Source organism: Podarcis melisellensis (genome assembly GCF_964234715.1).
Source record: "Podarcis melisellensis genome assembly, chromosome: 13".
In the NCBI taxonomy this organism is placed as follows: Eukaryota; Metazoa; Chordata; class Lepidosauria; order Squamata; family Lacertidae; genus Podarcis; species Podarcis melisellensis.
This window is the reverse complement of record NC_138545.1, coordinates 4,229,772-4,254,730: the sequence shown is the minus strand read 5'-3', so window position 1 is coordinate 4,254,730 and position 24,959 is coordinate 4,229,772. Positions and strand designations below refer to the sequence as shown.

Genomic DNA, 24,959 nt, shown 5'->3' with positions numbered 1-24,959 from the left:
CCCAGAAATAGTACCTTGGGTTAAGAACTTTGCTTCAAAATGAGAACAGAAATTGTGCTCCAGCGGCGCGGCAGCAGCAGGAGGCCCCATTAGCTAAAGTGGTGCTTCAGGTTAAGAACAGTTTCAGGTTAAGAACAGACCTCCGGAACGAATTAAGTACTTAACCCGAGGTACCACTGTACTCTCATTTTGACTCAAGAAAATCACCGTTTTGTACTTCAAATCGGGAAAAATAAATACAAATATTCACAAAATGTTTAGGGATATGCGTATCTTGGCATCTGCCCAGAAAAAAGCACTTATTATTATTATTATTATTAATTGTATACTGCCATTACCCATAGATCTTAGGGCAGTTCACATCTCTTCCTCCGGCAAAACATACCTAACTCCCTCCACCCTTCCCTCCTAAGGTTTGGTTTCCAGACCCTTGATCGTCCTCCTCTTCACACCTTCCACCTTGTCGACACCCTCCTGAAAGTGGGGTACCCAGAACAGGACACAGGACTCCAGGCAGGGTCTGATCCTAGGCAGAAAAGAGCAGTACTGTGACTTCCCTTACTCTGGACACTAGATTTCTGTCAACGCAGACTGGAATCGACTTTCCTCGCACCGTTCTCTCGATACTGAGGCACGTCGGGCTTTTTCTGTGTTCCTGAGCGCTTAGCTGTGAAGTAAGCAGAACAATTTCTCCTTGCTATACTTCTCCAGAGTTGATCCCAGGAGCCTATTCTCAGTGGCCAGCATGTCTCCATGAACGACGATTGGCTCCAATCAGCCGAAAGGTGAGAAGACTTAGATATAATATAATTTATTATTTATACCCCGCCCATCTGGCTGGGTTTCCCCAGCCACTCTGGGCAGCTTCCAACAGAATATTAAAATACAATAGTCTATTAAACGTTAAAAACTTCCCTGAACAGGGCTGCCTTCAGATGTATTCTAAAATTCTGGTAGTTGTTTTTCTCTTTGACATCTGGTGGGAGGGCGTTCCACAGGGAGGGCGCCACCACCAAGAAGCCAATGTAGGTCTTTCAAGACCGGTGTTATGTGGTCTCAGCAGCCGCTCCCAGTCACCAGTCTAGCTGCCGCATTCTGGATTAGTTGTAGTTTCCGGGTCACCTTCAAAGGGAGTCCCACGTAGAGCGCATGGCAGTAGTCCAAGCGAGAGATAACTAGAGCGTGCACCACTCTGGCAAGACAGTCTGCGGGCAGGGAGGGTCTCATCTTGCGTACCAGATGGAGCTGATAAACAGCTGCCCTGGACACAAAATTGACTTCCTTCTCAAGGGCTCTCAGAGATATACTGGTCTCTGACACCCCCATGCCCCCATACACCTCTGCTTGCAGTATATCCCACCTCCACTGTCCAGGCCCAGCTGAATCACCACGTCTGTTCCCAACCTGATGGGAATAATTTACCTGTGAGATCACAGCGAGAGCTGCCACAGATCCGAAATTTGCAAAAGATCGGTCCTTTACACTTTGGAACTCCCTGCTTATTGATACCAGGCAAGAAACTTTGCCGTGCTCTTTTCAGTGCTTCACAAACGATTCTCGTTTAGACAAGGCTACCCAAGGGATGCGGAACGCCGATGTGTTTTAATCCGGATTCCAGTTTGCTGCCGATTTCATCACTTGAATGTTTTAAAGAGTTGTTTCGACTGATCGTTTCATTCACTCGGTAAACCCAAAGTGGCCACCCAGTCAGATGGGCGAGGTACAAATAATAAAATTATAAAAATTATTTTTGGCTCATTGTTGTTTGCCAACACAATCAAGTGGAGTAATATATTTTATGAAATAAGTAAATAATCTGCTGGCCGATGCAGTCTGAGCCCAGGTAACAGCTCTCCCGGTCCCCTGGGTTGGGTTCGGGGGGCAGTTCAGCAAAGCCCCCCCAAATAATTAGCAGACACAAGGTGAAGTTTGACACATCTTTAATTAAATTCTGACACATAACGCACATGAACGCAATGCCCCACGCCCTGGGGGAAGACGCTTGTGGGGTGGGGAGTTTAATGCATTTTGAAAAAATACCCATCCTTTAAAAAAACACTCACACACAGAGAAGGAACTTGAGGAATTATTAAAAAAAATAAAAAAAATAAAACCAAGAGCTAGGGATATAGACCCAGATGTTGATATCCCATTTCCCTCAGTTAGTGGCAATGGTGGAGGAGCGAAGAAGGGTATTTTAGTAAAATTCACCTTTTTTCTAAGCTGCTGCTGCTGCCCTCCAGTGTTCTGGATTCCAATCCAACCAACCCCCAGCCAGCACAGCTGACTGGAGGCTGATGGGAGTTGTAGGACGGCATCTGCTTGGTTAAGGCTGCTGTAACTGACCGGGGGGGGGGGGGAGAGGGGAGATGGCACATAGCTAAGACCAGCTTATAGGTTTGGGGGAGCCCTCAAGGCAGGGAAATGGTGGGGCTGGTGGTGGAGAGAAGACAGAGACGTGCAGAGAGAAGACAGAGATATGCAGAGCGAAGACAGATATATACAGAGCGAAGACAGAGGCAATCCGCTTCCGCTTTGAGAAATGCAGGGTTGATGTTCGAAGCCGCCAACCCGCAGAGGAGAATTGGGGTGGGGGTAGGGGGGAAGGAGGGAGGGAGGCAGCCAGGGCAGGACAGGAAAGTGGGGCAGCAGGGAGAAAAAGTTAGGGAGAGTTAGGGGCTTGAGATGCACTGCTGCTGCCCCGAGACACACAGCAGGGTTTCTATGGCCAAAGGAAAAGAGGGCTGAAATGAACGTCAAGAAATTCCTAGAACAGAAGGGTTGGAAAGGCCCCAACGGGTTGTCTATCCCAACCGCCTGCAACTCAGTGATAAAGGCAGCACGAAGTGGGGTGCAAAATGTGAGCGGTTGAGGAGGCGGAAACCCATAGAGAAAACCAACAAGGAGACGGGGGGAGGCAGAAGCCATCAGCAGTCCGTGGTGATCTTGGAGGAGAGCTCCTGTATCCGCCGAGCGCTGCAGCTCTTGCAAAGGATGTGGCCGTCCAGCGGGTAGCAACCTCGGCCTTCGCCCTCGGAGGACAGGAGCAGCCCACACTCCTGGCAGGGGAGAGAGAAGAGAATTGGTGTCTGGTATCCGTTCATCTCGAGAGACAACGGAATGCGCCTCCAGGGGGGAAGTCAAACCTCTGCATCAGCAGCACTGAAGTGACCGCCCCCGCAAGCGCAAGTGTGTCTGGGGGTCCTGGCTGCCCAGATGACCAGACCCCCCTCTCGGCCTCGCAGATGTGGCCCAAAGGAAAGCATGGGCTTGAGACCCATCAGCTCCTCTCACCTGGTTTAGCCGGCCAGTCAAAGCCGTTTCCCGGTATTGTGGCCGCCGTCGCACGCTGAAGCTTCTAGAAGCCCCAGGTGAGTGCGGAGTGCAGGTGGGGACCAAAAGGGAACAAACTACCCAAGAAGGAACACAGGTGTCCCCCAACCAGAGGTCCTCCTCCTCTCCAACAGAGCATAATGTTAACCTGCGGAACACCCTCCCACAAGAGACAGGGATGGCCACTAACCTGGATGGCCTCAGAAGAGGACTGGACAAAGAGACCGGGAGCCCGGCCAAAGTGGTCTCACCTCGCATTTGTAGCAGCCTATGTGAAAACTGCGGTCCAGGGCGACGATTCGCACGGTCTCCTCCTTTCCAGGCTCTGGCATGATGGCATTACCACAAACTGAGCACCGGGGGGCAAACTTCCTGCCGGGGGGGTGGAGACAAGGATTAAGGCATTTAGAAGCGAATTTCCTCCCGCTTTTAGCTCAGATCTGCTAGAGGAGGGAGAATATCCGCACGTCATCAAACCTGCGGAACTCCCTGCCACAGGAGATGCCCACCAATGTGGAAGGGGTGAAAGGAGGACGAGACAAACTCCTGGAAGAAAGGGCAATTTGTAGGTTTTAAAAGCTGTATTTCAAATGGATGTAAAACTTTGGACTTTAGGGAGAATTGTGGGCGAATCAGAGTTACCATCTGCTCCGAACCGCAAAGCATGCTGGGAGGAGAGAGCCAAGGGTGCTCATGAACCCCCCCATCCAAGAAAGTTCCATTTAGCCAAAATGGGGGAGGAGAGAGAGAGATTTACCGGTGGAAGTCTTCAATACAGTGAATCTGGCTGGTGGCATCGACCGTGAACGGGACGCCATCGAGGCAGCGATGGCAAACCACGCAGGTGAAGCACTGTGGGTGGTAGGCTTTCCCCATCGCTCGCAGGATCCGGTCCATGATGGGTTTGGAGCACATAGAACATTTTTCCAAGGTCACCTGGCGAGAGGAGGGAAGGAGGGAAAGGGGGCTTCAACCTACAGACTGTGAATAATAATAATAATAATAATAATAATAATAATAATAATAATAATAATAATAATAATAATAATTTAGTTATACCCCGCCCATCTGGCTGGGTTCCCCCAGCCACTCACTCTGGGCACCTTCCAACAAAGTATTAAAATACAGTGGTACCTCGGATTAAGTACTTAATTCGTTCCGGAGGTCCGTTCTTAACCTGAAACTGTTCTTAACCTAAAGCACCACTTTAGCTAATGGGGCCTCCTGCTGCTGCCGCGCTGCCGGGGCACGATTTCTGTTCTTATCCTGAAGCAAAGTTCTTAACCTGAAGCACTATTTCTGGGTTAGCAGAGTCTTTAACCTGAAGCGTATGTAACCCAAGGTACCACTGTATTAAAATACAGTGGTCTGTTAAACAGTAAAAGCTTCCCTAAACAGGGCTGCCTTCAGATGTCTTCTAAAAGTCTGGTAGTTGTTCTTCTCTTTGGCATCTGCTGGGAGGGCGTTCCACAGGGCGGGCGCCACCACCGAGAAGGCCCTCTGCATGGTTCCTTGCAACCTCACTTTTCGCAGTGAGGGAACTGCCAGAAGGCCCTCGGAGCTGGACCTCAGTGTCCGGGCTGGACAATGGGGGTGGAGACGCTCCTTCAGGTATACTGGGCCATTTAGGGCTTTCAAGGTCAGCACCAACACTTTGAATTGTGCTTGGAAACGTCCTGGGAGCCAATGTAGGTGCTTCAAGACCGCTGTTATGTGGTCTCGGCAGCCACTCCCAGTCCCCAGTCTAGCTGCCGCATTCTGGATTAGTTGTAGTTTCCGGGTCACCTTCAAAGGTAGCCCCACGTAGAGCGCATGGCAGTAGTCCAAGCGGGAGATAACCAGAGCATGCACCACTCTGGCGAGACAGTCTGCGGGCAGGGAGGGTCTCATCCTGCGTACAAGATGGAGCTGGTAAACAGCTGCCCTGGACACAGAACTGACCTGCGCCTCCATGGACAGATAACCAGAGCATGCATCACTGTGCAGAGGCTGCACCCCCCCCCCCACCTGCCAGGACCCCCTAAACCCCCCCCCACTCACAATGTAGCAGGATTCGCAGAAGGAGCGCCGGTCGATGGCGTAGAACGGCTGCCCACGCAGGCGGCATCGACAGGTGGCGCAGGTAAAACACTCCACGTGGAAGACCTGGTCCATGGCCACGCAGCCCGTCCCGTCGCCAACCACGTTCTCCCCGCAGCGGGCACAGCGGCCTGTCAGGGAGGAAGGAGGTGTTCAGAGGCCTTTTCTGGGGTCACCCGCTCCCCCAAAATGCCCTTGCCAGCAACTCTCTACAACCCAGCCTGACCTTGGGCAAGGGAAGCGTTCCCCAGGTCCCGCCTGCAGATAGACTGCCTCTTGCCGTGGAGGCTCCACCGGCAGCCGAGACGGACACAGCTGCCGACCGGACCGCCCCCCTCCCCTCTCTGCGGACCCCGGTTTTGAAGCCGCGCCACCAAGCGTTTGTCATCTCTTGGGGTGCCAAACTCGGCCACAGGCTTAAGAAAACCTCACCGAAATACTCGCCCGACGGAGGGTTGTTCATGTCGTACACCAGCTTCTTCGTCAGCCGGTCCAGCTCTTCTTCCGGGCGGCTGGGGGGAACCTAGTGGGTCGAGATGGGGGGCAGAGAGAAAGAACCGTGAGCCCTCTCCCTTATCAAGCCATCCATAGCCCTCTCCTCCTCCTTGAATCTGCCTAATCCTCTTTTAAAGCTATTTAGGTTGGTGCCCATTCCTGTGGCAGGGAGTTCCGCCGTCTAACTATGCCCACCACGAAGGAGGACCGCCTTCTATCTGCCCCGAATCTCCCAACATCCAGCTTTGCTGGTTGCCCACCAATCCTAGAGCTATGAGAGAGAAGGAGGGAACTTTTCCGCTTCCTCCAGGGTACGGTGACTTTTATAGACCTCTTAACGTGTCTCTCCTTACATGCCTTTGGTCCAAACTAAAAAAATTGCAAATGCTACAGCCCTTTCTCCCTAGGGGAGTCGATCCCTCCCCTTGATCCTTCCGGCTCTGCCCTTTGCGGAACCTTTCCCAGCTCGACAATACTGCAGAATCGTAGAGAAAGGGCCCCCAAAGGACATCCAGCCCAACCTGCCTGCAACGCGGGAATCGCAGCTGAAGAATTGCTAACGGGGGGGGGGGGGGTCCATCGAGCCTCTGCTGGAGAACGTCCAATGAAGATAAATAGATAGATAGATAATGATTATTATTGATTAAATCTGTATACTGTCCTTCACCCAAAGAACCCCAGGGCAGTTCAGAAATGGGATTATGATGGTGATGATGATGATGATGATGATAATAATAATAATAATTTTATTTATATCCTGTCCTCCCCAGCCAAGACCAGGCTCAGGGCGGCTAACACTGGATATAAAAACAAATTGATTGAAATACAACTTGAAAACAAGATAAAAATACAACATTAAAACATTAAAATACAGCCTCATTTCAATGGAAACTAAAATCAAAAACTTCACCAACGAAAAGTCTTCACCAAGGCTAACGAAATAATTAAATTAAATTAATAACAAATAATTATTAATTAAATTTGTATGCGGCCCTTCATCCAAAGAACCCCAGGGCTGTTAAAATACAGACTGATCATTTATTATTATTATTATTATTATTATTATTATTATTATTATTTCTTAAATTTGCATAGTGCCCTCCATCCAAAGAACCCCAAGTTCAGATATAGATAATAATAATAATAACAGATTAAATTTGTATACTGCAATTCACCCAAAGAACCCTAGGGCAGTTCAGACTTGGACAGATGATGATGATGATGATGATGATTATATACTGTCCTTCATCAAAGACCCCCAGGGCAGTTCAGATACAGACAGGTAGATAATGATTGTTTATTAAATTTGCACGCCCCACCTTCCTCTGAAGTTCCCCAGGGTGGTTCAGAAACGGAAGCTTCTTGTTCCTCTAAACATTGACCACAAAAACATTTCCCGCCCTCTGCAATACCGCCTCTCCCAACTTGCCGGAAAAACAAAACAAAACCTGCCGGAATCTCTCATGACTCGAACGCAGGACCCCCCGTACAAATGCCCCTCGCCTGCCTCCCCCCAGGGCCCTCCTCTTACCTGGTGCTGAAACCTCAGTCCTCCGCCCGCCGCCGGCGGCATCTGCGAAGCCACCGCCATCTCCTCCTTGCCCGGTTTCGCCAACCCGGGGTGGTACTGCCCCACCGGCGCCCCGACCTTGCCAGGGCCCGGGTAGAACTCCCCTTCGGCCATCCGCCGGCCGTACGACGGCGGCTCCGGGTACCAGGGCTCAGCGTCGTGACCCCGGGACCGGCTGCCCACCTCCGAGGCGTACTGAGGGGGCGGTTTCGCCCGGTAGCCCAGCCGGGGGGACGGCGGTCCATACGCCTGCTCCGCCCGGCGCTGGGGCTGGTTGTACCCGGCGACTGGCTGCGCCACCTTGACCTGGACGTTGAAGGGCGGGCCGGCGGACGAGGAAGCCGTGGCGTACGAGGCGGGCATGGGCTGAGGGTATGGTTTGGCGGCCGCGCCCGGCCGGTGGTAGCCGGCGGCGTAGGGGTCCCCGGAGACAGCGGCACCAACGTACGGGGCAGGGGCCGGCTGCCCGCCATAAGGGGCACTCTTGACGTAGGCGTCGAACCCCGGAGGCTTGGCGGGGGTGGAGAAGGTTCCGGAAGGGCCCGGTTTGTAGGCAGTGGCGGGCTTGGCGATGCCAGCCTGAGGGAGGTTGTGGGAGAAGGGAGCAGGCTCCAGATTCTGTGGGGGAAAGAAGGGGCAGGGATCAGGGACTGGCACAAAACTGGCGAACGATACCAGCGAGGGGTGTGCCACCACGAAATAAGTGTGGAAACCTCCATCGTATCACTGCCTCTGGTTTTTTTTTAAAGGGAATAAAAGCTTTTTAGCATTTCTTAAATTCTTAAACCAGTGAGAGATAAGGAATGGAAAGAAACACCGAAAGAAACTTTAAGGTACAAATTTAAATCCATACCATTTAAATTGGCTTAATCTTAATCCAGTGAGACTGAAGACAATTCACCTGAGGTACTGGACAAGGTAGTAAAACACTCTTAGACCTTCTGGATCGTTGGACTGATTTACATCAATAAGAGAACCAATTTTGGATGTGGGAAAAGAGATGTGTTCATCACCAATTACTGTATTTTTCGCTCTATAGGACACACCCGACCATAGGACGCACCTTGTTTTAGAGGGGGAGAACAAGGGGGGAAAATTCTCCCCCTCTCTGCTCAGCGCCCCTTCAGCGAAGCGGCAGGAGAAACGGAGCCCCCTTTTTTTCTTGTTCTCCCCCTCTAAAACAAGGTACGTTCTGTGCGGCCAAGGTGCGTTCACCCGAAGCCTCCGGAGCGCAGCGGGAGTTCCCGCTGGGCTCCGGAGGCTTCGGGTTCCTTTCGACCTGCTCTTTGGGGCTGGCCCCCCACCGCCAGCCCCAAAGACCAAGTCAGGGAGCAGCGCAAAGGCTGCGCGCAGCCTTCCCGCCCGCTGCCCCCCGAGCTTGTGGGGCTGGCGGTGGGGGGAAGCGCTGCTTTCCCCCACCGCCAGCCTCAAAGATCCCTGAAGCCTTCGGAGCGCAGCGTGAGTTCCCGCTGCGCTGCGCAGGCTTCGGGTTCCTTTGCTGAGTCTTGCTCTCCCGGCTTCAGCAAAAGGAACCTTTGCGCTGCTCCCTGACTTGGTCTTTGGGGCTGGCGGTGGGGGGCCAGCCCCAAAGAGCAGGTTGAAAGGAACCCAAAGCCTCCGGAGCCCAGCAGGAATTCCCTATTATTATTCTGCGAGGGTGGGTAGGCACAGGGGGTAGGTATCGCCTCTGACCGCCCCCACCCCGAATTCCCGGACGGTGTTTCTCACCTGCCTCTCGCCGCGGCGCTGCCGGGCGCTCTCCAAATCGGCCAGCATGCTGGTGAGGGAGTCTATCTGGATGTCGATGCTAGAGGGGCGGGGAGGACCTTGCTCAAGAGGCGCCCCCTGTTGGCAGAAAGAGAAGGGTGAGCGAGGGGCAGGTGGGCCGCCCCCTTCCAGAAAAATCCAGGGCTTCGGAGGTGGGGTGGTCTCTCAGCGCCGATCAGCCGATGGGCGGCGAGAGATACCACTCTGAAGCCTGGGAGACCCCCATAACGCCCCCAAATCTCACCTACTGTTGGGTTAATAATAATAATAATAATAATAATAATTATAATAATAATAATAAATCAATTCATTCTAGAATCAAATTCATGGCAACCATTGGACTAGAGTTCTGTGAGAATTACCAAAGGAGGGAGTCAGGCTGTGCCCTGGCCAAAGGCCAGGCGGAACAGCTCTGTCTTGCAGGCCCTGCAGAAAGATGTCAAGTCCCGCAGGGCACTAGTCTCTTGGGACAGAGCGTTCCACCAAGTCGGGGCCACTACTGAAAAGGCCCTGGCCCTAGTTGAGACCAATCTAACCACCTTGCAAACCTGCAACCTCCAAAATGTTGTCAATTGTGGACCTCTCCGCGGGGCATACCAGGAGAGGCAGTCCTGTAGGTACGTGGGTCCTAGGCCGCATGGGGCTTTAAAGGTTAAAACCAGCACCTTGAACCTGATCCTGTACTCCACTGGGAGCCAGTGCAGCTGGTATAGCACCGGGTGAATGTGATCCCGCAGCGAGGACCCCGTAAGGAGTCTCGCTGCGGCATTCTGCACCCGCTGGAGTTTCTGGGTCAGTCTCAAGGGCAGCCCCACGTAGAACGAATTACAATAATCAAGCCTGGAGGTGACCGTTGCGTGGATCACAGTGACCAGATCAGGGCGAGAAAGGTAAGGGACCTGCTTAGCTTAGCGGAGGTGGAAAAATGCCGCCTTTGTTATAGCTGTGAGCTGCACCTCCATGGAAAGGGAGGCATTGAAGATTACACCCAAACTCTTAATGGACGGTGCTGGCACTAATTGCGCAAGAGATGGGAGCATAGCTGTCAACTTACAGATTTGAAAATAAGGGACCAGCAGCCTCGAAAATAAGGGACCAGCAGCCAAACTAAGGGATTTTCCGGGCACAGGTATGTTCAGCTTCTGAGCCAAAGGCCGAAAGCCCAGCCAGCAGCCAAACGAAGCCTCAACCCGGCAAAGGGGATGCAGCAAGGAAAACCACCGTCCCCTCTCCGCTGGGAAGCGCTGAGCAAAGGTGAGTCCCCAGGCAAGGCGGCCGACTTGATCAGCACAAGGCATGCAAGCTTCACCCCCCAGTCGTTCTCAGACTCCTTATTGGGTGAGCAACGCAGCCAAGCAATAACACTTGCACATGCACAAATAACGCTTGCGCATGCACAAATAACACGTGTGTGTGTACAAATAACGCTTGCGCATGCACAAATAACACTTGTGTGTGTGTGTGTGTGTGTAAATAACGCTTGTGCATGCACACAGCTATTTCCGGTGCTCCTCCGACCCAGAAGTGGGCAGCCACACAGTGCAGCGCCGGTAAGAGCGGGCAGTGGCCTTAGTTTGGGGACCCCTGATCTAGAGCCAAGCACCAAAGAAATCATCACAGTGACCGTCAGGCTGGTCCTCAAATCTCACGAGAAATCTGATCCTAGTGCAATGGGGTTTCATGCATTCGTGAATCCCAAAACCTGGTGTCACCGGGCAAACCCACCTGCAAGCCCAGCTTACCTGCAAGGGGTACCCAGGAGGAGAAGCGCTGCCCCAAGAACCCCCAGATCCTCTCTCGCCTGCGGAAGAGTAATGATGGTCACCAGTGGGGTCGTGAACATGGGGCAGAGGGCCTGGAGAAAAAGAATTGGGGGGTGGGAGGAGAGAAGAAACCAAGAGGGAGGTTTACTATTTTCCATCTATTAAATAAAATTTACACACCCCTTGGGAAGCGGGTGGCGCTGTGGTCTAAACCACAGAGCCTAGGGCTTGCCGATCAGAAGGTCACGGTTCGAATCCCTGCAACGGGGTGAGCTCCTGTTGCTCGGTCCCTGCTCCTGCCAACCTAGCAGTTCGAAAGCACCTCAAAGTGCAAGTAGATAAAGAGGTACCACTCCAGCGGGAAGGTAAACGGCGTTTCCGTGCGCTGCTCTGGTTCGCCAGAAGCGGCTTAGTCCTGCTGGCCACATGACCTGGAAGCTGTACGCCGACTCCCTTGGCCAGTAAAACGAGATGAGCGCCGCAACCCCAGAGTCCGACTGGACCTAATGGTCAGGGGTCCCTTTACCTTTACTTTATAAACCCCTTAGGGATGCAGGTGGCGCTGTGGTCTAAGTCACAGAGTCTAGGGCTTGCTGATCAGAAGGTCAGCGGTTCAAATCCCCGCGACGGGGTGAGCTCCTGTTGCTCAGTCCCTGCTCCTGCCAACCTAGCAGTTCGAAAGCACGGCAGAGTGCAAGTAGATGCAAAGTGCATCATTCATTACATGCCGATATACTTACTCCAGAACAATGGTTTTTCGTTATACTCTTTAGCACATCCCCATTCTTTTAATAATTTCTTGTCCGATTGTCCCCTTATGAATGCTGTGAGTCTTACCAGATTTATATATTCACATAATTTAATTTGCCATTCTTTCATTGATGGAATTTTTCTCCCTTTCCAATTTTTTGCTATAAGCATCCTGGCAGCTGTCGTTGCAAAAAGGAATACTTTCCTTTGATTGTCAGAAATATTGTTTGTTATTATACCTAAAAGGAATGCCTCAGGTTTTTTTACTGAAAGATATTTTAAACATCTTTTTGATTTCTTCATATATTTCATTCCAAAATTATTTAACAGGTCGGCATTCCCACATGTGAAACATTGTTCCTATTTCTTTCTAGTATCTCCAGCAGGTATACTTCAACCATAAAAATCTTCGCATTTTATCTCTTACAAATAATACTGTTTTAAAATGCACTATCTTCTACTTCTAAGCCTACAGCCTATACCCACTTCCAAAGCTGTTCTAAGATTTAAATATGGTAATCCTGGAATTGCAGAGTTGTTAGGGACACCCAAAGGTCATTCATCCCAGCCCGCTGCCATGCAAAGAATCCATTGGCGTTCTGCGCCGCCACCTTACCTGGCACGGGGGGCAGGTACTGTGTTGGCACGCTCATCGTCCCGTTGGCCTCCTGAGACCCATAGGCAGGTTGGGGGGCACCAGGAGAAGAAGCAAAACTCTTCTGGGGCTTGAAGGCGGCCGGAGCAGAAACTGTGACCCCAGCTTGCCCCGGGACCCCCACCTGTTTCGGGGGAAGCCAGGTGGGGCCAGACATCACGTGGGGGGCTAGGAAAAACGCAAAGAGAGAATTTTGTATTTTATTTTAAGAAATCTGGGCCTCAGAAGTTGCCACAGAGAGCTTTTTCTTTTCTCATTTTTAAAATTTAGTTTTAAATACAGTGGTACCTCGGGTTACGTACTTTATTCGTTCCGGAGGTCTGTTCTTAACCTGAAACTGTTCTTAACCTGAGGTACCACTTTAGCTAATACGGCCTCCCACTACCGTGGAGCAATTTCTGTTCTCATCCTGAAGCAAAGTTCTTAACCTGAGGTACTATTTCTGGGTTAGCGGAGTCTGTAACCTGAAGCGTATGTAACCTGGAGCATATGTAACCTGAGGTACTACTGCATCTGACTTTTAGAAGACATCTGAAGGCAGCCCTGTTCAGGGAAGCTTTTAAGGTTTGATGTAACCTGAAAAGGATGAAACCCGAGGTACCACTGTAATAATAATAATAATAATAATAATAATAATAATAATAATAATAATAATAATTTATACCCCAGCCACTCTGGGCGGCTTCCAACAAAGTATTAAAATACAGTGGTTTGTTAAACATTAAAGGCTTCCCTAAAGAGGGCTGCCTTCAGATGTCTTCTAAAAGTCTGGTGGTTGTTCTTCTCTTTGACATCTGGTGGGAGGGCGTTCCACAGGGCGGGTGCCACCACCGAGAAGGCCCTCTGCCTGGTTCCCTGTAACTAGGCTTCTCACAATGAGGGAACCGCCAAAAGGCCCTTGGAGCTGGAGCTCAGTGCCTGGGCTGGACGATGGGGGTGGAGACGCTCCTTCAGGTCTACTGGGCTTCTGAGGCCATTTAGGGCTTTCAAGGTCAGCACCAACACTTTGAATTGTGCTCGGAAACATACTGGGAGCCAATGTAGGTCTTTCAAGACTGGTGTTATATGGTCTCGGCGGCCACTCCCAGTCCCTAGTCTAGCTGCCGCATTCTGGATTAGTTGCAGTTTCCGAGTCACCTTCAAAGGTAGCCCCACGTAGAGCGCATTGCAGTAGTCCAAGCAGGAGATAACCAGAGCATGCACCACTCTGGAGAGACAGACAGGGGGCAGGGAGGGTCTCATCCTGCGCACCAGATGGAGCTGGTAAACAGCTGCCCATATTTTAATTTGCAATCATACCACGGCTCATCCGAAGTTACAAGATCCCCACGGATCTCTGGACTTCCCCCTCTATGGGTTCAATGATTAAACCTTTTCTACTGCATCTTTTTAAGAAAAATAATCCAGATTTTTTATAACTCCATTGCGTCCGTAGTTCTCATTACATTAAAAGTGTTGTTACAGCCCTGCTAACGTTAGCAGAGAGCGTTCACGGGGCCCAGGACTCCTGGGTCCCTTCTGCAGCATCTAAACTCTTTGCGAGACAGCCTTGGACAATACAAGGAAGAAATATTTTATTGCATTGCATTTCTATCCCATCTTTGAGGGACACGTGTGGCGCTGTGGGTTAAACCACAGAGCCTAGGACTTGCCAATCAGAAGGTCGGCGGTTCAAATCCCCGTGACAGGGTGAGCTCCTATTGCTCGGTCCCTGCTCCTGCCAACCTAGCAGTTCGAAAGCACGTCAAAGTGCAAGTAGATAAATAGGTACCACTCCGGCGGGAAGGTGGCCGACTCTGGGGTTGCGGCACTCATCTCGCTTTATTGGCCGAGGGAGCCAGTGTACAGCTTCCAGGTCATGTGGCAAGCAGGACTAAGACGCTTCTGGCGAACCAGAGCAGCGCACCGAAACGCCATTTACCTTCCCGCCCGAGTGGTACCTATTTATCTACTTGTACTTTAACCTGCTTTCGAACTGCTAGGCTGGCAGGAGCAGGGACCGAGCAACGGGAGCTCACCCCGTCACGGGGATTCGAGCCGCCGACCTTCTGATCGGCAAGTCCTAGGTTTAACCCACAGCGCCACCCGCGACCCTTGGCTTCTGCCATAGCCGTGCGCAACCTCTCCAGCCAGGAGAGGCTGCGTTCGGCTATGGCAATACCCCCACCTCCCGCAAAAGCCCACAGGAGCCGCGTACCCTTTAAGGAGCGCGCGGCTCCTGCGGGCTTTTCTACGAGGAGGGAGAAGGGACTGACTGGACACGTCAGTCCCTTCTCCCTCCTGGGGAAAAGCCCGCAAGAGCCGTGCGGAGTGTGTGTGCGGCTCTGGGGGGCTTTTCCCGCCTGTCTCCCCCATGCATTCGCTCCATAAGACGCACACACATTTCCCCTTACTTTTTAGGAGGGGAAAAGTGCATTTTATGGAACGGAAAATACGGTAACCTTCCCCAAAATGGTGCCCTCCAGGTGGTTCGGACCCATCCGAGAAGCTGCTTGGGGGACACCTGGTTGGGAAAGGTGGATTCAACCACAGATGTTCAGAAAATCCACACCTTCTTAAGAACACACACAAAAAAACCGAGGCCAACTGCGAAAAGCTGATGGTGCCGTAGTTGGAGTGCCAGACCAACGAATCTCGCTCTCCCTCTTTCTTTTTTCCTTTCTCCTCCTATGACGAGGCTGCATTTTAATGTTTTCAAGTTGTATTTTAATCTTGTTTTTTAAGTTGTATTCATTCAACTTGTTCTTATTATTGGTTGTTAGGCGCCCTGAGCCCGGCCTTGGCTGGGGAGGTCGAGGTATAAATAAAAATTATTGTTATTATTATTATGTGTGTGGCCTCGGGGGCCGGTCCCTGCCTCTCAGCCTGGCCCCCGCCTCCCTCGCAGGGATGTTGTGAGGATGAAAGGAGAAGAAGGGGAAAAACTCCCTCCGTTTCTCCGAAGAAAAAAGATGGCCTGTGGATGCAATAAGGAGAATCATCGAAGGAGGTCCAGACCGGGAGGATGACTTCAAGGTTTCAGTAAAAAAATAAAATATAAATCCTATTTCACTGGGGAAGTTTAGATTCTGGAGCAACCAAGGTGGGATATAAATAATAAAATTGTTATTATTCCTTCTGCAAGTGCCATCCAAAAAGGACTTCAGCAAGGAGATTTTGGGGGGTGGGGTGGAGGAAGGGAAAGGGAAAGGTAAAGGTAAAGGTACCCCTGCCCGTACGGGCCAGTCTTGACAGACTCTGGGGTTGTGCGCCCATCTCACTTAAGAGGCCAGGGGCCAGCGCTGTCCGCAGACACTTCCGGGTCACGTGGCCAGCGTGACATCGCTGCTCTGGCGAGCCAGAGCCGCACACGGAAACGCCGTTTACCTTCCCGCCATTAAGCGGTCCCTATTTATCTACTTGCACCCGGAGGTGCTTTCGAACTGCTAGGTTGGCAGGCGCTGGGACCGAGCAACGGGAGCGCACCCCGCCGCGGGGATTCGAACCGCCGACCTTTCGATCGGCAAGTCCTAGGCGCTGAGGCTTTAACCCACAGCGCCACCCGCGTCCCCGGAGGAAGGGAAACACTTACTATAATTGCACAAATGTGGGGCACCCTCAAGCCATGCCACAGAGTGGGCTAGCAGATTTTTAAGGGGGGTCATAGCAATGAACCCCCTTTTTTTGTCAAAGCCAAATCTGGCTTCTCCCCACCCCTTCCCCAAATCGCCCAGCTTCTCAGTCCCCCCCTTAAAATCATGTCAGGAACTGCTCCGAAGCCACACCCAGACCCCTCTGGAAGCCAGTTATGGGTCGGGCCCCATAGGCCAGATTTTTAAGGCACTTTGCACATGCTCAAGGGGTTGTTCCGAGCCGGGCCCCCCAGCTCAGGACGAGGCCTAAGGCTGCACCCCCCTCCTTGGAAGAACCCAGGCGTCCGGGCCCCCAAACCCTCCGACCCACCCAAGATTCCCCAAGGCTGCTGCTTCCGCCCCACAAGTCTGGGCAAACAAGGAGGAACCCAGGCGTCCGAGCTCTCCCCCTCCATCTCCAAAGGGGCTCTCTGTCGCCCCCAAAGTGGGAGCGGGGAGCCCCCTATTAGCCCCCCATGCACAGGGGGGTGGGGGTGGAGGGAGAGGGGGTCCTGGGGGGGCCAGCCAACTTTCACCCTAGAGAATATATGGGGACCCCCTCCTTGCAAGAACCCAGGCGTCCGGGCCTCCAAGCCCTCCGACCCACCCAAGATCCCCAAGGCTGCTGCTGCCGCCCCATAACTCTGGGTTGCAGCAAGGAGGAACCCAGGCGTCCGAGCTCTCCCCCTCCACCTCTATCGCCCCCAAAGTTAGAGCAGGGAGCCCCCTATTAGCCCCCCATGCACAGGGGGGTGGGGGGGAGAGGGGGTCCTGGGGGGGCCAGGCGACTTTCACCCTAGAGAATATATGGGGAGGAAAAAGAAGGAGAGGGGAAGAGGGCAGGGGACGCGCCCAGCTCGGAAATAGGGGGTTGATTCCCCCCCAATTGCATCAGGCTTGAATGCAATGGGTGGGGTGGCGGGGGGGGGTTTCCTGCAACCTCTCCCCCCCCAGGGGTCTCACCTGATCCCAGGATCTGGCAGCTTGTGGGGTCGATCTTCCTCGCGCCCCAGCTCGATCCCCTCCGTGGGCCGCGCGCAACTTTCTTGCAAACTTTCTTCCGTCCCGCAGAAAACTTTCCTTCTCTGCCCCCCCTCCGCCTCCCACGCAACACTTTTTTTTTCTTAATGGACCCCCCCGGGGTGACGTCACCGCATTCCAGAGCGTCACGTGGAGCCTGGGAATTCCTGCCACTTCCGGTGGGAGGAGGGCGAGGGGTGGGGTGGGGGGTCCGGGAGGGGGCGGGGCGGAGGGTCCCCTCCCCTCCCCCCAATTGCCTCTCTCGGACTCCTGGGTTCCTCTTGGAAGAGGAGGTCTTCCTCTGTAGGGGTTTTTTTAGAGTAAAGGGCTTGGGGGGGCTCCCCTGGGGGGCAAGAGTGGGGGTGGGGAAGGGGCCGGACGCCTGGGTCCTCCAGGGCAGGATTGCGCCTCTAGGTGGGTCCTCTGGGAGGAAGTGTGTCAGGAATTTTTTTTGGGTGGGTGGGGGGAGAATTCTGAGTCCTCTAAAAAAGGGGGTCTGCCTCTAGTGGGGCGCCAGCTCAAGGGGCGGAGCAGGACTCCTGGGTCCTCTTTGTTTCATATGGTCAGTGTGGTTTGAATGTTGCCTTTAGTTTAAAAGTTAAAAGTTTCTTAAAATCATCATAAAAGTGTTTTTCCCTGGGGGGTACCAGCAGGGCAGGACTCCTGGGTCCTCTTGGGCAGGGGGAGGGGAAAGTAAGGTACAAGAAGGTGGGGGAGGGGAGCAGGACTCCTGGGTTCCCCTGGGAAAGGGGTGCGTGCGCCTCCGTGGCCCGGACGCCTGGGTTCCCTTCCCCAGGAAAGAAGGCCTGGTGGGAAGCCAGGATTCTTGAACTTGCTTCGGAGGGCAGTTGGGCCTAGTGGGCGGAGGCAGGCTTGGAAACGGAGAGGGGCTGGCGCTCTTTCTCGTCCCCCCCCACCTCGCCTAGGGAGCTGTGATGCAGAGTTGCGTGTCTGAGACAGGGACTGGGTGTGCCAGTCTCCCAGTCGGTCGGGGTCTGCATGTCCTGGCACGCCTGGCAGGGGAGCGGATCCCATCCTGTCTCTTCCGCTGTCTGCTTTCAGCAGTCAGAGCTCTTGCGCCAGCCTTCCAGGCGCAATCGGACTACAAATCCCATCGGCGGAGGGGTGGGCTGGATGGCTTTTGGGTGCCACCTCCTTAAGAAGGCGTGGGATTCTGTGGCCATCACAAGGGGGGGTTCCGAGCTCACCCTTCCCCAGCTGAGGACCCTCCAGGTGGCCTGGACTACGAATCCCATCAGGGAAGGCCGGTGTGGCGCAGCGGTTAAAGTGCTGGACTAATAATAATAATACTAATAATAATGTTGATTAAATGAGAACCACGTGCGGCATTTTTGAGTTCATTGCAGAAAAATGGTGGGATTGCAATGCAATGCAATACCATTAAGTGCAATTAAATAAAATAATTAAATTAAATTAAATGGCTGTAACTAAACTAGAATCCCAAAACTGTTCAGTGATTCTAATGAGAGATGCGTAAATATGCCCTGCTACCCTGAAATGAGAGTGGACACTTGCCCCTATTTCATTTTTCCCCTTGAGGGGCGACGTGTGGGGTGCCCCGTTAACTTTAGAACAACAAGCCTGTGCGGTAGGTCAGGCTGCCTGATATATTTCGTGGCCGAGTCGAGATCTGAACCCGGATCCTCGGTGGTTTTGTTTTCGTTTGCCGTGGATGAAATTGGCGGCGGCGTATCAATCAATCAATCAATCAATCAAACCTTTATTGCATTAGCATTCAGCCATAGCAAGATAAGACAAAAAATAAATAAATGCTAGAGACAAGCAACCAAACAAAATTCAAGACGATTATTACTGGCGTTATGACATTTAAATTACCCTAAGACAATAATGTAAAGATTTAGTTGCCAGCGCCGGGAATCTAAAATGCGGATGTATATAAAGCATAAAATGGCCCCAAAAGGGCTCGGCACATTAGGTTAAAAGGTAATAAAAAGAATTCAAGCAGGTCCAGGTCTAGGACACACTACCCGGTCAAGGTAGCCCTGAGTTTCAAAGCCTGCACTATAAAGATTGCCACCCCGCGTGAAATTTGGGGATTTGCGTCCACAAGAAGCGATTTCAAACAATCTTCTTTAGATGTGATGGTGGACGGGATCAAGAGGAGGAGCTGAGTTCTTATTAGCTCATAAATAGGGCAGTAGAAAAAGAAATGTGTGAAGTCCTCTCATTCCTACAGCATAGGTGGCGCATTGGGTCAGTGCGCCAGAAGGTTGGTGATTCGAGCCCACCCAGGGGTGATGGGGGGGGGCAGGATTCCAGCATCGAAGCGGGTTGGACTAGATGACCCTCTGGGTCCCTTCCCAGGGGGTGATGGGAGTTGTAGTCCGAAACATCTGGACGGCACCAGGGTGGGAAAAGAGTGTCTTAGCTAGCCAAGGAAGGTCCCCAGAACCTCTTTTCTGCTTCTAACGCCAGAACTAAGCATTTAGACGCCAACACGAAGTATAAAGAAACCAGGGCATGTGCAGAGTGGAAAAGACCCTAGGAATTTCTGGTGCTAAGAGCCATTTGATAGCAGAATGGACTCCCTCATGAGGAGTTCTCCTTCATTGGAGGCTTTTCTTTTTTATATATATAATATATTTTTTATTCTTTTTCCATAACAAATTATACATCCAAAACATCTTTTTTACATCCAAATTCCTCCTTATTGACTTCCCTCCTCCCGCCTGAAAAACCTTCCTAGTACTTACTTTCTCCACATTTCTTAAATTTAAATCACACCACCATATTATTAATTACTTTTTTACAATCTAACAATATTCCTACCTTTTCTCTTCACGGAGCTTCCTTAAAAATTACAAACCTTATCCGATTATCACTTAACTTTTGCATATATTCAATAAATTTCATCCAGTCCTCTGTAAATCTTTGATCACGTCGGTTCCGGATCCTTCCTGTCAGTCTATCGAGTTCCGCATAATCCATCATTTTCATTCTCCATTCTTCAATCGTAGGTAGCTCTTCTTGTTTTCACTTCTGGGTCATCAAAGTTCTTGCTGCTGACACTGCATATAAAAATATCTTCCTATCTTTCTTATCTATCTCATTACCCTTCCTTGGAGGTTTTTCAAGGCCTCTTGCCAGGGATTTTTTAAGCTCCGATTCCTGCATTGCAGCGGGGCTGGACTGGATGACCGCTGGATGCCCCCCTCCCAATTTGCAAGCCTACGATTCACTTTCATATATACGCCTGAAGGTGATCGGGAGAGGCTTCTGAGGAAGGAGGTGGGGATTTGGTTTTTTTTAATTATTATTATTATTTATTAAGTTTCATGTAAGTAACCAAAAAAGAAAACAAATCAACAGTTACAGAAAAAGAAAAAAATAGGTAAAAAGTATCTAAACATAACATAAAAATATTATCAGTTTCCGTTACAGTTCTTTGTCTTCACATTTGTCTCTTTATATCTTTAAGAACTTAAATCATTCTTCTACGCCCTATTCACCTCCATCCCTCCCGATTTCAGGCTTCTTAATATGCATAATTTATTTTTCCTGATTGTTAATAGTTTGCACATCGTAAGATCTATATCAAACCTGCTATAGTTTTTAGGTTTCTATAATTCCCTTCAATGTATATCATAAATTTGTTCCAATCGTTAATAAACTTTGTATTTTTTTGGTTTCTGATTTTTTGCGAGTTCAACAAATTCAAATAATTTTGTTTGCCAATCTCTGATTGATGGGGTATTTTGATTCTTCCAATTTTGGGCAATCAGTAATCTGGCGGCGGTTGTGGCATACTGAAATATAATCTTATCTTCTTTTTTGATTTCATCCCCAATTATTCCTAGTAGGAATGCCTCTGGTCTTTTGGGAAATGTGTATTTGAATATTTTTTTTAACTCGTTATAAATATATAATATAAGGTGGGGATTTGACCTGCCAAGCGAGCTCACATATACACCCCCCAAAGGGAAACGGACGTGAATCACTGTCTCGTTCGCCCTGGCACACTTATAGCCAACCTTATAGTGCCCTCTTTATCAATCTTGGCCACGGCTCAAACGCTTTAATAGACACCGGAGAGCCGGAAAGAGCAAATATTGCCGCAGCCCTGTGTGTGGGATGAGTCGGGGAGGGAACGGTGGGGTGGTGCAGTGGTTAGAGCGCAGGTCGGTCCTTTACGTCGGGCCAAAGAAGCCTTGGAGGGGGGGTGAGGGGTGGAGAGAGGGCTATAGATCAGGAAAAACAGACATCTGGCAAGGAAAGGGTGGTTCTCCAGACGGCTGCCACATTGGCACTCTGGTGGTCTGGACCGAGGCCTGGTCCACAATCTTCTTCCGCCCAAGGCAAGCAAGCGTCTATTTTTAAGGCTGGACACGCCCCCCCTGCTGACCGCTGCAGCGTTCTGTGAAATCCGAAATCTAAATATAATGTGAATCGGCAGGAGCATCTCGGAGTCCTTTTGCTATTTCGGAACTGGGAACTTATTCCAAGTCCCCCCAAACTACCCAGCTGCCCCCCAGGACCTCAATTCTGCCTTCGCAGGTTTTCCAGACACTCCACCCACAGCACCACCCAAAAGCTTTCCATTGATTTCATCACATTTCATCTCAACTTTTGCTCCAAGGTGGCGACACGGTTCTCTCCCGCTCCTCACTGAATCCCCACAACAACCCTGCGAAGTAGATGAGGCCGAGAGAAGCAGGGTCTTGCCCTAACGCCAATGAGCCTCATGGCTCTCTTCCCTCGTCCTGATATAGAATCATAGAATCATAGAGTTGGAAGAGACCCCAAGGGCCATCGAGTCCAACCCCCTGCCAAGCAGGAAACCCCATCAGAGCACTCCTGACATCTGGTTGTCAAGCCTCTGCTTAAAGACCTCCAAAGAAGGAGACTCCACCACACTCCTGGGCAGCAAATTCCACTGTCAAACAGCTCTTACTGTCAGGAAGTTCTTCCTAATGTTTAGGTGGAATCTTCTTTCTTGTAGTTTGGATCCATTGCTCCGTGTCCGCTTCTCTGGAGCAGCAGAAAACAACCTTTCTCCCTCCTCTATGTGACATCCTTTGATATATTTGAACATGGCTATCATATCACCCCTTCACCTCCTCTTCTCCAGGCTAAACATGCTCAGCTCCCTTAGCCGTTCCTCATAAGGCATCGTTTCCAGGCCTTTGACCATTTGGGTTGCCCTCCTCTGGACACGTTCCAGTTTGTCAGTGTCCTTCTTGAACTGTGGTGCCCAGAACTGGACACAGTACTCCAGGTGAGGTCTGACCAGAGCAGAATACAGTGGCACTATTACTTCCCTTGATCTAGATGCTATACTCCTATTGATGCAGCCCAGAATCGCATTGGCTTTTTTAGCTGCCTCCTCACACTGTTGGCTCATGTCAAGTTTGTGGTCAACGAAGACTCCTAGATCCTTTTCACATGTACTGCTCTCAAGCCAGGTGTCACCCATATCCTCGTGTGGTAGGCCAGGCTAAGAGACGGTAGCTGAAGCAGGATTTGAACCCAGGTCCCAGTCCAGCCCTCTACCATGGGTAGGCAAACTAAGGCCCGGGGGCCGGATCCGGCTCAATCGCCTTCTCAATCCGGCCTGCGGACGGTCCGGGAATCAGCGTGTTTTTACATGAGTAGAATGTGTGGCTGGATTTAGAAGGCGGTTGGGCCGGATCCTGCCCCTGGGCCTTAGTTTGCCTACCCATGGTCCAGAGAGACAGGTTTGCTATCTCACCTGCTGCTTGGAAGAACTGAAACATAAGAAGAGCAGAGGTTACAAGGAAGGAAGGGTGTTTGGGCTGGGTGTCTATCAATATGCGGATGATACCCAGCTCTACCTCTCTTTCAAATCAGAACCAGCGAAGGCGGTGAAGGTCCTGTGTGAATGTCTGGAGGCGGTTGGAGGATGGATGGCGGCTAACAGATTGAGGTGGAATCCTGACAAGACAGAAGTACTGTTTCTGGGGGACAGGAGGCGGGCGGGTGTGGGGGACTCCCTGGTCCTGAATGGGGCAACTGTGCCCCTGAAGGACCAGGGGCGCAGCCTGGGAGTCATTTTGGACTCACAGCTGTCCATGGAGGCGCAGGTCAATTCTGTGTCCTGGGCAGCTGTCTACCAGCTCCATCTGGTACGCAGGATGAGACCCTCCCTGCAGGCAGACTGTCTGGCCAGAGTGGTACAGGCTCTGGTTATCTCCCGCTTGGACTATTGCAATGTGCTCTATGTGGGGCTACCTTTGAAGGTGACACGGAAACTACAACTAATCAGAATGCGGCAGCTAGACTGGGGACTGGGAGTGGCCACCAATACCGTATAACACCAGTCTTGAAAGACCTACACTGGCTCCCAGTACGTTTCTGAGCACAATTCAAAGTGTTGGCGCTGACCTTGAAAGCCCTAAACAGCCTCAAAGACCCAGTAGACCTGAAGGAATGTCTCCACCCCCATTGTTCTGCCCTGACACTGAGGTCCAGCACCGAGGGCCTTCTGGCAGTTCCTTCCCTGCAAGAAGGGAGATTACATGGGAACCAGGCAGAGGGCCTTCTCGGTGGTGGCGCCCGCCCTGTGGAACGCCCTCCCACCAGATGTCAAAGAGAACAACAACTACCAGACTTGTAGAAGACATCTGAAGGCAGCCCTGTTTAGGGAAGCTTTTAATTTCTGATGCATTACTGTATTTTAATATTTTGTTGGAAGCCGCCCAGAGTGGCTGGGGAATCCCAGCCAGATGGGCGGGGTATAAATGGTAAATTATTATTATTATTATTATTATTAATATTATTATTATTATTCCCACAGATACACAGAGTGCTCTCACCGCCTTCAATGAGCAAGTAGTGCAGACTGCTCCACATAATCACCCAGTGAATCTGAGATTGATGGTTCTGGAATTGGAAGACGAGGTTAGGAGTCCACGGGAGGCAGACACCTGCTGTCCAATATCTTGTAGTAAAGGAGAGACGCAGGATGAGGCCAGCTCCTCTGTTTGAGCCTGGAGTCAGAGGAAGCAAGTCTCTGGGTTTTGCAAAAACCACACAGGCAGGCGCCAGAAAAAAACCTCTGCCCTCCTGTGGAGACAGCGCATAGCCGTGGCCTGGCTAGTAGCCGTCTAGATTGGTGGCCATCGCTGCTTCTTGTGGCGGGGAGTTCCGCAGATTAACCGTGCGCCGCGGGAAGAAGTCCTCCTTTCCCCGCTGTCCCAAATCTTCCAACACTCACTGGAGTTTGGAGAGAAGGGAAAATCGACTTTCCACCCTCTCCATGCAGCGCACCTTTCCATTCCCAGCTGCGTGGACGGGGGGTGGGCAGGAGGAGAGACAAATGCCCTCGGCACATGCTCAGAGGCACTCTGCCTCTGTTGCGGCTTCGGATCTTCCACGGCAGGGGGAACTGGGGACCCCCCCCGCCGCCACCGCACTCTTCCCACTGTCCTTTGGCTCCGTTTGAACACGGGACAAAAAACTCAGGAAAAGCTGGGGGGGGGAGGAAGAGGGGAGGAAATGGTCTCATGCAAACAGGTGCTTCCTCTCTCCGGCCTTCGCCCACCCCCCAAACAAAAAAAGAACAAAACCTTACAAACGCCTCCAACGCGCGCCCTCTGCTTTCGAGAAATCTCACAATGTAAGGAAGCGTGAAACAAAGTCTAGAAAAAGCCTTAGGGGTTGGGGAGGGGGCTTTGAAGCAGGGACCCCCCCCCCCGCCACTCAGTGCGTTTGGCAAGATATAAAGATTTGGCGAACTGGAAGAAGGCAGCCAGGAATGTTTTGCGGGGGTCTTGCTTAAATCTTTGGGGTTGTGCGCTAAGACGCGGAGCAGTCTCCCTGAGTTGTAAGCGCCCCCCCTCTTTTTCCTGAAAGCGCTATAAATACACCCACTCCTGCCCCCCCCCAAACACACACAGACACACCTCTCTCTTCTT

The 24,959-nt window shown here is 51.5% G+C and overlaps 2 protein-coding genes across 2 annotated transcripts in view; one reads left to right on the top strand and one right to left on the bottom strand.

Annotated features, from left to right (window-relative positions):
- The window catches only part of LOC309355773 (monocarboxylate transporter 13-like), a 174,680-nt gene that overhangs the window by 60,164 nt on the left and 89,557 nt on the right, over window positions 1-24,959 (top strand). The gene's annotated exons all lie outside the window — the stretch shown is intronic.
- On the bottom strand, window positions 1,924-17,129 carry TRIP6 (thyroid hormone receptor interactor 6). The gene is made up of 10 exons (XM_081886844.1): window positions 16,987-17,129; window positions 12,374-12,580; window positions 10,987-11,099; window positions 9,206-9,322; window positions 7,439-8,095; window positions 5,845-5,935; window positions 5,374-5,543; window positions 4,091-4,269; window positions 3,585-3,705; window positions 1,924-3,059 (listed from the first exon to the last, which is right to left on the bottom strand). The coding sequence occupies exons 2-10, from the start codon at window positions 12,567-12,569 to the stop codon at window positions 2,928-2,930; spliced, it is 1,776 nt and encodes a 591-aa protein (XP_081742970.1). The 5' UTR covers window positions 12,570-12,580; window positions 16,987-17,129; the 3' UTR covers window positions 1,924-2,927.

Excerpts from the sequence above, each read along its gene's own strand:
- TRIP6 (XM_081886844.1), bottom strand. The coding sequence starts at position 12,569 with ATGTCTGGCCCCACCTGGCTTCCCCCGAAACAGGTGGGGGTCCCGGGG. Across the intron at positions 11,100-12,373 it reads GTACCTGCCCCCCGTGCCAG|GCCCTCTGCCCCATGTTCAC; the intron begins GTAAGGTGGCGG and ends CTTTTTCTCCAG. Across the intron at positions 9,323-10,986 it reads CTCCTGGGTACCCCTTGCAG|GGGGCGCCTCTTGAGCAAGG; the intron begins GTAAGCTGGGCT and ends TTCTGCCAACAG.